A 12,413-nucleotide genomic window follows, 5' to 3' on the forward strand; every position below is an offset into this window, starting at 1 on the left:
CCTTTGACTATCACCGACCTACCTCAGGTCACGCGTGACCTGAAATCAGGGCGTAAAAGCCACTTGCAGTTAAAAAGATATTTTTTCTATGAAATTTCTCTCTAAAATAAAATAATTAAAATATTTATATTTGTCAAGCGCTGAAAGTTTTGGAGAAAATTTGAACTTTTTTAATTTTTACTCTTGCATCCAACAAATCAATTAATTTTAATCATTTAATTTAGAGTTTTTTCCTATTTACGAGTTCAAATCATCTGGAATTAACTTAATCAAAATTCCCCAAATCTCCAAAAAGAATTAAATTTAAAAAAACGAAAATTGTTCTTTTTACGCCGCAATTTCGCTCGGCAAATAGACCGCAGCTCCCCGGGGATGCGACGTACATATTTCCGGCGGCAGGGGTTGGCGGCACCCCCGCCGGCAGGGAGGGCGGAAGGACGGAGCGGCGGCGCCACGGTCGCCTGTCGATCGCGAGCTGCGGAGTGGAGCGCGGAGCGGAGGAAAGGAGGGAAAGGAGTGGATCGGGATCGGCATCGCGGCTCGGCAGTAGCACGGCAGAGCTGCGAGTGGGTGGACGACGCGCGTTAAAGCCCGTGATGCGCCCGTGGCCGGCGCGACTCGCTGCCCGCACCGACACCGGACAACAACAACATCAACAACCACAGCCGTCCGCACTCAGAATTCGGTGACCCAGCGCCCCCGACACATCCCACAGGTCAGTTTGCAGTTTGTAACCATGAAAATTCTTTTTGTTAACTTTGTTGATTTATTTCTGATATTATTTTGGTGTTTTTGGATTACCAAAACTTTGAAATTTGGGGCTTTACACAAAATTTGAGAAATTTCTCGCGCAGGAAATTAATTTATTCCAAAAATCTAAAATTTGCGGTCGGATTGGTTGAAATTTCCTTTACTGTGCAGATTTTTTTCTTTTAAATTTTCATTTTTTGCTGGTTGAATTTCTCTAATTTCTTTAAAAATGAGGAATAAGCTAAAACTTTGTTAGGTTTCCGTTTTAATTGTTGAGAAAAATCAGTCAATTAAGCGGTTAGCACTGTTCCCTACTGTAATACCACGATTTCTTTCAAAATTTAGGGATTTTTTCCTAAAAATTGGCGAACCTTTGGATAGATCGCGATGAGAGGGAACGTTTTCAAGCGAAAAATTCAGAAATTTAACAGTTTGTCGGTCCTAATTTTATTTTTCCACATTGTAGCTTCAACAATGCAAAATATTCTTGATTGTAAGCTCGACTTTAAATCAGAATAAATAAGATTTTTTCAGTTTTACGACTCTATTGAGAATTTTCCCAGCAAAATTAATTAATATTTGAAATAAATTCTATTTTTTATTCATTTTTCTGAATTTTCAAAAATATTGTGCACGTTTTTCCACATTTTTTCATTTTTCAACATTAATAAAAATTGATTCTTTGGATTTTTTTATATATTTCTTCTTTAAATGCTTCAGACGTGAGTTTTAGCTGCATTAGACAATTTTTCAAAATAAATTAAGTAGAGTAGTAGATGTTCTTTTATAATGAGATGGATTTTTTAAAGGAACACTTGAACAGTTTTAATCCTTTTCCGATTTTAAACGCTTGTAGAGATGAATCTGTAATTATTTTATTTTTGGGGATGGAAATAGACGAATGTGTTTTGAAAATTTCGAGAAATAATCAAAATTTCAACTCTAATCCTAGATTTTCAGCTGTTTTTGGCTTAAAAACACAATTCAAAATAGGATTGATGCTTCTAAACCCCGGAAAATCTTCGTTGAAAATGTGTAAACCAAATTTTCGAGCCAAAATTTCCCTAAAAAGCAGTGCAAATGTTTTTAAAAAAACCTGCAGAATAATTTTGAAATGTTTAGGACTGTTTCCCTACTCAAATCTGAATTAATTTCACTAAAAAAAATTTTTTTTGGGGGAAAAATTGAGCCATGTTTTTGCTGCGTCTAAAAATTTAATATTTGGCAGTGCAAAAACATCATTTCGCCAACTCTACCGCGAAAATGTGTCAACGGCGCGAGCGGAAGCCGGCAGCCAGCTTTTTTTATTAGAGATAAAATCTCGGTGCATTTCCACCTAGCTGGTAGCTGGCGTCTGACGTGCGCGTGAGCAGGAAAATAATAATAAATACAAAAATTATTCTATATTTATTGGTAATAATATTAATTCCGATTCGTGTGGCGTCTCACTTTCCGGCGGCGGCTCCGAGGGAGCAGCTTGGGAGCATCGATCGGCGGACCCTTGAATTGTGGCCCAATTCTGCACGGCGCTGCTGCTGCGCTGCTGCCCGTGAACTGGATGCTGCGAGAGCAATGCTCCAGTTTGCATCGCAAAATCAATATTGGCCGACGCCAGATAACTCACGTGTTTGCTCAAACTTTGAATGAGTCCGTGTAATTATTGATCAAAGCGCGAAAAATATTTTTATCTTGAAAAAGATAACAGCAATTTTTCCTTTTCTCGAATTTTGTAATCTGCTGAGGAATTTTTTTCTCTCTCCCTTTTTTTACGCAAGCAACAAATGAAATGCCGCCCGCCCGCCCGCCCGCGTGCGTGCGTGCAGTGTGTGTAAGTAGCGTGCTTTCACGAGAGACCAGAGCAAACAGGGGGAATGTATTATGAATTATTATTTCCACTTGCGGCATAAAGAACAATCGATCACCCGTCGACAGCCAATTCAGCCAGAATTATTGCGCTGCTTCACAATTGACAAGCAGGGGGACTCGGAAAATAAATAAATTTACGAAATTCACCGGGGGCTGCATTCACGCGACGCGCAGACATGGCGTCTGGTAGCGTTCGGCTGGAAATTTGATTTGTTTTTCTTTTTATTAACAGCTGATTAGCCCGGAAATATTCGAATCGACCGTTAGATGGCACATCAGGCTTATGGAAATGTAACAAAATACGCGGGAGGGAAATTATTAGGTTGACACGCCTCTTTTTCAACGCTTCCGATTGGCCGCTGGACTGTTTCCTGATTGGCCTGCATTATTTCGACGCCATCTTGAATTCTGACCGGCGGAAACCAACGCAGATCGCAACCTGGGCTCCGATAGTAATTACGACTGCGCAGAAGGTTTTAATTTGGCTCACGCATGCGCAGTGATGAGTTTCAGCCTCCCTGTGAGATGAAAAATCGATCTGAACATACTGCGCATGCTTCAGATGCGCAGAAACCTACTGCGCAACTTCAAAATGGGCTAATATTCAAATAACTATAAATTTCAACGCCATATTGACTTCTAACCGGCGGGAACGAACTCAGATCCCAACCTGGCCCCTACACGGTGTTGAAATACACATCTTTGCCGTCTTCGGAATGGTCTGGAATAATTTCGAGCGGTGACAGGCAGCGATCAATCAGCAGTTGAATGATAATTGAAAGAAAATGAATATTCGCAACAACAAACAAATGAACGACTGGCATGAGTGAGTGGCGTCTGAATTGTCTGAAATAACGCATCCGCCCCCAGTGAGTGAGCGAGCGAGCAGGCAAGGAAGGCTCACAAGTTTATTTCCAAGCCGCCGCCGCCGCTTGACGGCGACGACGACGACGGGAATATTGACTTACTTATTGCCTCTTACGCCGAGCATTATTGATTAATTGCTGATTATGTGCTGACGCTGCCAGAAACAAAAGCCAGACGCAAAAACGTGCAGCTAGAATTGAGCAATTTTTGTATAATTTACTATCTTAATTGTTTCAAAATAATTCGCCGCGATTATTATTGGAAATAGTTGCAAATAAAGAAATAAAAAAATGCATTGAAACACATTGAAACCTGATGAGTAGCTAATTGAAAAATTTCTTTCCGCGATTCTGATCAAAATCGGTCTTTAAATATTAAGAGCAGGAAAATATTCCTCTAAATATATCAATTTATTTTTTTCCCTAAACATGTTTAGTGTCTTTCGCCCCTTGGCCCCTTCGGGAATCTGTCCGTCGAGGCGTCAAAATTGACCAAAAGACCCAAATATAAGTGGCAAAACTTTCCGATTTCAGGTTGCGTGCAACCTTAGGAAGGTTGCTGACAGGCAAGGGTAAAAAATCGTCACTGAGTATCGCTAAATACTGTGCTCGAAATTACTGAAAATCATGAAAACCCGGCCTGGGAGCGAATCTCAGGTCAGGGTACCCTGAAAAAGGTCGTCAGGGTACCGCAGGTCAAAGCTCCATCCGAGACCTGTCCAAAGAGGGGTCGTGGTCGAAGTTCGGACGAACGGCTGAATTTTAAGAAAAATAAAACCATTTTTAACTTGTGCACGTCGCGAATCCGAACAACCGTAAAAAAATTATTTTAATTTTACTATGGGCGCGAACAGTCTGAAAATCGGTTTCTAGGCCGGTGGTGGTCTTGCGCATGCGACGGTGCAGGTAAAACACTCCTCAGGGCACATGACCTGAGAAAGGTTGAAAAAACGTCGCTGATTTCTCAAAATTAGATAAAAAATGTACTATAAAACCAGCCTCGGAGGGGATCTCAGGTCTAAGTACCCTGAAAAAGGTCGATTAAGTATCGAAGCCCTTACCAAGACCTGTCTGATGAGGGTTCGTGGATGAAGATCGGATAAACAGCCGAATTTTAACAAAAATAAAACCTGTGCACGTCACAAAACCGAAAATCCATAAAAAAATAATTTTAATTTTTCTATGGGTGTGAAATATCTAAAAATCGGTTATCCTACGCTTTGAATAATATTCTTTTTAATCATTTTAGTTGTTGCAAATTGCAGTAAATAAAAAACAACTTTCAAGTAGTTTTTTTTCTCTGTGAATGCAAGTAATCGGGCGGCAGAGTGTTGAGATGTAGGAAGTTTGTGCTTACTCGAGGATAAAACAAACAGCAGACGGGCTGAGTGCACGCTTGCTCTTCTCTCACTCGAGTGTTCAGTGCAGTGCAGCAACGCTTTTCTTTCTTTCTTTCACTCCCACAATGAGCACTTAGAGCGCGGTGTAATTAAAATCGCGCCTAGAAATAAATAAATAAACACATCTATGCCTATAAATTTATTTTTTTTATTCGAGAGCAACGGCCCACGCGGCGTTTTCCTCTTTGCGAATATATAAATCAGGGGCGATAAAAAATTTTAACGAGCAAATCAAGAAAGAAAGAAATAAATCGCAAAGGTCAGTGCGTGCGCGTCGCTCGTTATTGGCTGCAGTCCAATTTTATATTTATTTTGCACTCTCGCCATTGGCGCGAGAGCAGGACAATTGCGTGCCGTGATTTATTCTTTTTGCGGTCAAAGGCTCTCCAGGAAACACACCTTGAGAATAATAATAAGAATGAGAAAAAGACGACGGTAAAACATATACGCGCACTGGATGAGAAATTATTATATTATTTCTCTGAATAAGTTTCTCCTTTCTCGGCGGTTTGTGGGGAAAGGGGAAATTTCTCCTATTAGCACAGGGGGCCAGGTTGCGATCTGTGTTGGTTCACGCCGGTCAGAAGTCAATATGGCGACGAAATTTATAGTTGTTTGAATTTTCGCCCCTTTTGAAGCTGCGCAGTAAACTTGCGCGCATGTTAAGCATGCGCAGTAAGTTCAGATCGCTTCTTCATCTCACAGGGAGGCTGAAACTCATCACTGCGCATGCGTGAACCAAATTAAAACCTTCTGCGCAGTTGTTATTCCCACCGGGGTCCGGGTTGCGATCTGTGTTGGTCTTCCCGCCGTTCAGAATTCAATATGGCGTCGAAATAATGGATGCCAATCAGGAGACAGTCAAGCGGCCAATCAGAAGCGTCGAAAAAGGGGCGTGCTGACCGAATAATTTCATTCCCGCTTATTTTGTTACATATCCATTCACCAGATGTGCCATCTAACGGTCGATTCACGAATTACCAGGCTAATCAGCTGTTGATAAAGAAATAATAACAAAAATACCAGACGCCATGTGTTATGAAAGCCCACTGAATCGTCAAAAATAAAATTATCCTTTCCTTTCGAAGGTCACCAACACGAATATTTATTATTTAAGCCTGACTGATTGCCAATAAAACCGTCAAAATCATAAACGTTTAATTTTTAAAGCTGTCTGAAAGGCTCACATTCCATAAAAGGCTCTTATATCCTTCAAACAAAAATCTTTTGGCACGTGTTCCAGCATTTTCTACATTATTTCTGACACTCCTTTACAATGTTGAGCTGACAGAAGATATAATTTTCGCAGCGTGCGTGTAATTCAATTCCAGGCTGATTTGCATAACGTGTGCTGCAGAAATGAAAAAAAAATGATTGAAATAAAGGCAGGAGTGACGTGAGCGAGTGTGTCTTTCCTCCACGGCTGCACGGCTCGACTCACGTTTAATTATACCGCACTTGAGCACGTAATAATAACAAACACAATACACATACACAGCCTGCGCCGAGCAGAAAAAATTAAAATGTAGACATCAAAGCAGTGCTAACTGGAGTTTTTTTTTGTTAATTCAGACTGCAATGCGCCAATTGATTAATTTTTTATATTAATCACCCTAGTTGCGATCTGTTTTGGTCAGAATTCAACATGGCGTCGAAAAAATGGGGGCTTTCATTAGTTGTTTGAATATACGCCCATTTTGGAGCTGCGCAGTAGACTTGTGCGCATCTTAAGCATGCGCAGTATGTTCAGATCGCTTCTAAATCTCACAGAAAGGCTGAAACATATTACTGCGCACGCGTGAACCAATTTAAAACCTTCTGCGCAGTCGCAGTTCCCATCGGAGGACTGGGTTGCGATCTGTATTGGTTTCCCGCCGGTCAGAAGTCAATATGGTGTCGAAATAATTGAGGCAAATCAGGAGACAGTCCAGCGGTCAATCAGAAGCGTCAGAAAAGGGGCGTTCCCACCTAATAATTTCATTCCCGCGTATTTTTCGGTCGATTCATCAATTACCGGGCTAATCAGCTGTTAATAAGTAGAAACAACAACAAAACATTCAAATTTCGCGCCTTATGGCCTCCAGTGATATTATAATTTAATCAGAATGTGTCCGAAACGGTTCACCTTGGCGTCACCGCCCACTTAATTTTCCCTCCGTTGACGCAACAAATGAATAACCATTTTTAATTTCTAACCGCCCGCGAATAAATATATTTGAGCGGCTTTTGACAGTTGAGTTGTTTTGTTCTCAGCAGCCACCGGCGACGGAAAATTGTGTTGCAAACCATGGCGTGTTTCACGCAATACCGAAGCAGCTCCATTTGCGGGTGCAGCAAAACCTGCAGCGTGTAAGTCACTCTTGTTTACGTTTCGCCACGGAATTAGAGCTTCAGGTGGTGTTTGCGTAACTCAAAATTAACCTTGCATATAACGCTGAATGTTTTCTACTAATTCTTTACACCGCAATTAATTCAACATGGCATGAAAATTTGGAAAATTTGTCCTCTATACTGCGCAGGATTTTCCAACAGGTGCCGTACCCTGAATTTTGATTTAAAAAATTCTTTAAGAGCCCCTAGCACATTTAAAATAAAATAATGATTAATTAAATCATTTTAAATTGAAGTTTAAAGCCTAAAATACCATTTGAACCCTTAAATCGGCCATATTTGCGCGGCCCTGAAGCACCGACCCCCGTTTAAAATAGAAAGAAAATTACAAACACCTCTAATTTTTTAATTCCTAGGATTTTTAACCAATCTGTGTCGAGATTTCCGGGCTAGTTTAGCAAAACATCAATTTACGACAAACTACCGTGTTTGTTTTCGCGCGTTGCAATTAACGCAGCCGGCTTATTTTTGCAGAAAGAAACCGCACACACACTCTCTGCTGATGCCATTATTATGGATTTCCTGCGGACGTTTTTATTTCAAGTTTCACGCCGTGCGCGTTGTGTTTGTCAATAAACAAGAATATATCGACGGACGCGTTTGTTCTCACGGGACGAATTGACACTAATAACACACAGCTTCATTCACAATTCACAGCATCGACTCCCACGCGCATCCTTCGCAGCAATTTGCATTCGTTATTCCAAATTATTGCCTCCTCTTGACGTCTTGACCTGGGAAAAGGTATTCATCGCTTTTTTATTACGGCAAGAAACAGTCGTTTAACGGAAAGAATGGTGTCATGCCATAAAAAATCTATTTTTAAAATTTATTTGGTGAAAAATCGAGAAAAAAATAAACTATTTTTTAGAGTTAAGTCATTTAAAGCATTTTAGACGCATATAAAAATTAAAATCTTGGTAATCAAATAAGAAAACATGATTTTATGCCTTAGAAAAATTATTTAAATTATTAAAATACAAGATTAGATTTTATTTTTCTTTGTGTTTTCTGTTAAAAAGGCCGAATTAGCAGTGGCCGTGGCTGCTTAGTCGAGTCTGTTTCCTCTGTTTTGCTTGCTGGCTTTGTTGCGATGATTGAATTCGCTGCGAGAGAGAGAGAGAGAAGGAGATAATTCATAGTTGGCTGCCCTCGGCGCCGCGCCGCGCGACTCGCTCGCTGGGTGCACTGGCCACGCGACCATACACATCACATGTATATTGTTCGCTCGCGCTTTCTGTGTCTATTCGCCGCGGTCTAACAGCGCGTTTTACGCTCCCGCGGCTTTCGCTTTGTGCCGGCCTCGCTGCCCGCACCAATTACCAGCTTTGTCTGATGCAATTTTTAATTGTTTTTGTGGATTATCCATCTGTCCTTCATCGTAATAATTAAAAAATATTAAATTTTTTTAAATTCAGGTTTGGTACTGTCTGAAATTTTACGGCGAGTCTGAAAAACTTTGGTTTTCTGTCGTACGACCCATAGGAGCCGAGATATTAATTTTTAAAATCGAAAAAACGCGATTTGAGACATTTCCGACTTTTTATTTCGGGGCTCAGGCGGGGCCCTATGGGCCCGACGGTGCTGATTTTTGTACCAATCGACGCCTTTTAATAAGGCGCGTCTGCTCGTGTGTGGTTTTTCAAAATCAGACAATTTTTCGAATTTTTACGAATTTTTTCGAAAAAGTCGAAATTTCCGCCACCCACATCTCCGGTTTAAAAAATAAATTTAAAAATAGCACCTCAATCGACGCGAAATTTATCTGGGATCATTTTAAGACCAATTACGAGCTGATCCGAATAAAATCCTAGGACTGGTAGTCTTTTGAAGATGGAAAAACGTGATTTTTGCACTTTTTTCCTTGGGAAATCAAAAATTCGTGATTTTTTCCACATGCAGAAAAATTGAAGGGTTTTGTCAACATCACACGCCAAATACTGCCACCGGTCTGGAAACCAATTTTCAGACTTTTCGCGCCCATAGAAAAATTAAAATTAATTTTTTTCCGTTTTTCGAGCTTTGCGACGTGCACGGCCGAAAATGGTTTTATTTTTCTTAAAATTCGGCTATTCGTCCGATCGTCGACCACGGCCCCTCATCGGACAGGTATTTAATTGAGCTTTCACATGGGGTACCCTGACGACCTTTTTCAGGGTACCCAGACCTGATATCCGTTCCCAGGTCAGTTTTTAATGATTTTTTTTTCATTAATTTCGAGCAAATCTGATGATATTTGCATATTAGTTGTCTTTGAAGCACCTTTCCCGGAAAATCAGGGTAAAATTTGTAGAAACGAGCCCGTAGAACTCGACAAACTCGTCGGGAACGTGAAAGGGAGCGCAGATAATACAGAAAAAAATAATCTCCCGTCCTAATCCTCCCCAGAAGCAGCTCGCGCGTTTTCCCTAAAAAAGTTTCCCGCACTTTTGTTTGTTTACCTGCCCATATGTTGGGGGAGTGCATTCCAGCATGTGCCGTCCAGATGGGAGAGCCGTGAAACAAGTTAAATGCAGCGTCTCTATCACGTGTTGTTTGTTTTCCTCCCGGTTTTTCGTGGAAATTAAGCAGATTTCAGGTAATTTCCGGTATTATCGCATGACAGATTCGAAAATGAGCCCCTTGATATTGGCCTGATTGGTTAGAAACGTGTTTTAAAAATAGAAAAGTGCCGCAAAGGACAGAAATTTCAATAGGAATAAATTATTGAGCCTCCGAGATTTCTCAAAAAATTTTAAATTTGATTTAACTGGTTTTTAGTGTTCAATTAGGCATTTTAATTGATTTAAAATAATTTTATTAAGAGAAAAGAAATAATTGAACCAAAATTGCCAGAAAAATAATTTAAATTTAGAAAAAAATCTAATTTTCGCACACTTGTAAATTTAATTCGTTCCACTTTCGCAAGTAGAGATCGCGGCTCACACACACACACACACGCAAATAATAATTCGCGGAAGTTGGCGCGGCGGCAGAATGGGCCGAGAGCGGAACCAAATTACGGTGATTCGGTGTGCAAAAAAAAAGAAGAATTCTCTTTTATGTGCGAATCAATTATTTCTAGCTCTGGCAAGGCGGCGTGTAATTTAACGAGATTTCTCATTGTAAATTCGAGCGTGCCTCCTCTCTCCCACCCACGAAGGACATAAAATTCGCAATCATCGCCGCCGCTACCAGGTTTTGTGTGGGTTTCGAACCCACCGGCGCGGCTCTTCTTCTCGAGCGGCGGAACTGCGCGCAAATTTTCCAAACAGACACCTGCAGCCGTGCTTCTTGCATGTGGGTGGAATATCTGTCACTTTGTCTGCACACACTGAAAGCAAAGGAAACCCACGGCCCCTGATTAATTGTTAGGCAGACACGAGAAGGTTGTCCCGCGGCGGATTAAATAATGCAAATTCAACCACCGGCCATGCAGCTGGCAGAATAACAGAAAATGTATTTTTAAACGCTGACACAAACGCTGATTTGTTTACTGCTTCTATAATTTTTATTTTTATTTTCTGCTTAAATATTAGGTTAATTCCTGCTGTAGGTTGCATTCCTGGTATTTTTGAAGGGCTAAACCCTAAAATCGGCTCTGTCAATCGCGGTAGAAACCCAAACTATACAATTTTCAAGCCAAGAAATATTTTTTGTTGTATTTATTGAGATTGGTTGAGCTTATTTATTGTTTCAAAGCATCTAAATTACATTAATTTTACATCTAGAATAGACAGAATGAGTAATTAATTTGAATTTGGGGCGTTGACATATTCTAAAAGTAGAAATTGACGGTTGGCGCCACTCATTGACAGGTTTAATCGCGAATTTCACTAGAAAATTATTGAATTCGTCTGAAAACACAGTTTGTTAATCATTTAATTCGATTCACGATCATTTTGCTTGGCGAAAATCAGTTAAAAAAGATTCTAGAACATTTTGGCGGGAAAAACAGCTGAGATAAAAACGATGCTACTGCCACCTAGCGAGCAGGGAAGATTAAGAAAGCGGCGATGACGTCATGGAACACTGATCTTTGAAAACACTCTCTGATTTCCCGCCATTTTTCAATTTTCAAGGAATTTTTTAATACCGCTCAATTAAGCAACAAGAAATTTGACAATCTTTGAAATTTCAGTTGAGAATTGAATTGAAACGAGAAAGCCAACTATTGAATTGTGTTGCAGAGCCGCCATTTTAGTACCAACGTAACTGATGATAATTGATTGTCAGTAAAATTAAATTCCACTGCGAATTCAACAAGAAAACTGTTCAATTGAAAAATAAAAACAGCATTACCATGTATTTTTACAATGAACAGCCATATTTGCAGTCAAAATTAGGATTAAGAACAGTTTAAAGAAATTATAAAGATACTGGAACATTTTGGCGGGAAACAGCTGAGATATAAAAAAGGATACCAGTGCCACCTGGCGTGGGAAAATAAGAGAGTATGGACTGACGCCCATCTTTTAAAGCGTTCACTGGGTTTTCCCGCCATTTTAAATGTGTGGTTTTTCCAAGAATTTTCAAATTCACTAAGAATTCTTATTCTCTTGCGAAGGTTTTCGCAATTCCAATGAATTCTAAATCAAATCTCATTTGAGGAAACCATCCTAATCGAATTTTGCCGCAGTGCCGCCATTTTAGTACCAACCTAACTGGACGTGCCCCAAATTGGAAAGCAATAAAAAATGTGACCGATCGAAATAACGCTCGCGTGTTTGGTGTAAGCTCTATGATTTATTGGCCGCGGCCATAAATAATTGCACAGCGAATGGGCAGGTCAGTGTCCGGCGCACGTAGACCGTTTCAGAAATAAATATAATCAGAGGCGACGAGCGACCAAAACAAAACCGAAAATATAATTTAGTTGGTTGGTGGCCGGATGGCGGCCGCTCGTGTTGGCCGCACACCCACGGAATTTGAATGCAGGAAAGCAGGAGAGAGAGACCGCGGCCGGCCGGAATTATAATGATCGCGGCCGAGATGGCATTCATTATGTTTAATTTCCTCCTCTTATAAACGCATATCCCACGCATGCATCGAAAACACATACCACAGGACGCTCTCCTCTCTCCGCTCTCTCTCGATTCGGCTTCCTGTTATTTTTCTATGCCACCCTTTTATTTGTAAATTATGATAATCGGATCAGAGA

The 12,413-nt window shown here is 40.4% G+C and overlaps 1 protein-coding gene across 3 annotated transcripts in view; it reads left to right on the forward strand.

Moving 5' to 3' along the window:
- The first annotated feature begins 542 nt into the window (after positions 1 to 542).
- The window catches only part of LOC135948025 (uncharacterized), a 33,252-nt gene continuing 21,381 nt past the window's right edge, over positions 543 to 12,413 (forward strand). The window contains exons 1-2 of one of the 3 annotated variants that reach the window (XM_065497068.1): positions 543 to 715; positions 7,136 to 7,231. In XM_065497068.1, coding sequence (XP_065353140.1) covers positions 7,170 to 7,231 — 62 coding nt within the window. In that variant the 5' untranslated portion in view covers positions 543 to 715; positions 7,136 to 7,169. The remainder of the gene's footprint in view (positions 716 to 7,135; positions 7,232 to 12,413) is intronic. The other 2 variants (XM_065497067.1, XM_065497070.1) reach the window with 2 other exon arrangements.

This window comes from Cloeon dipterum, chromosome 1 (genome assembly GCF_949628265.1).
Source record: "Cloeon dipterum chromosome 1, ieCloDipt1.1, whole genome shotgun sequence".
Lineage (NCBI taxonomy): Eukaryota > Metazoa > Arthropoda > Insecta > Ephemeroptera > Baetidae > Cloeon > Cloeon dipterum.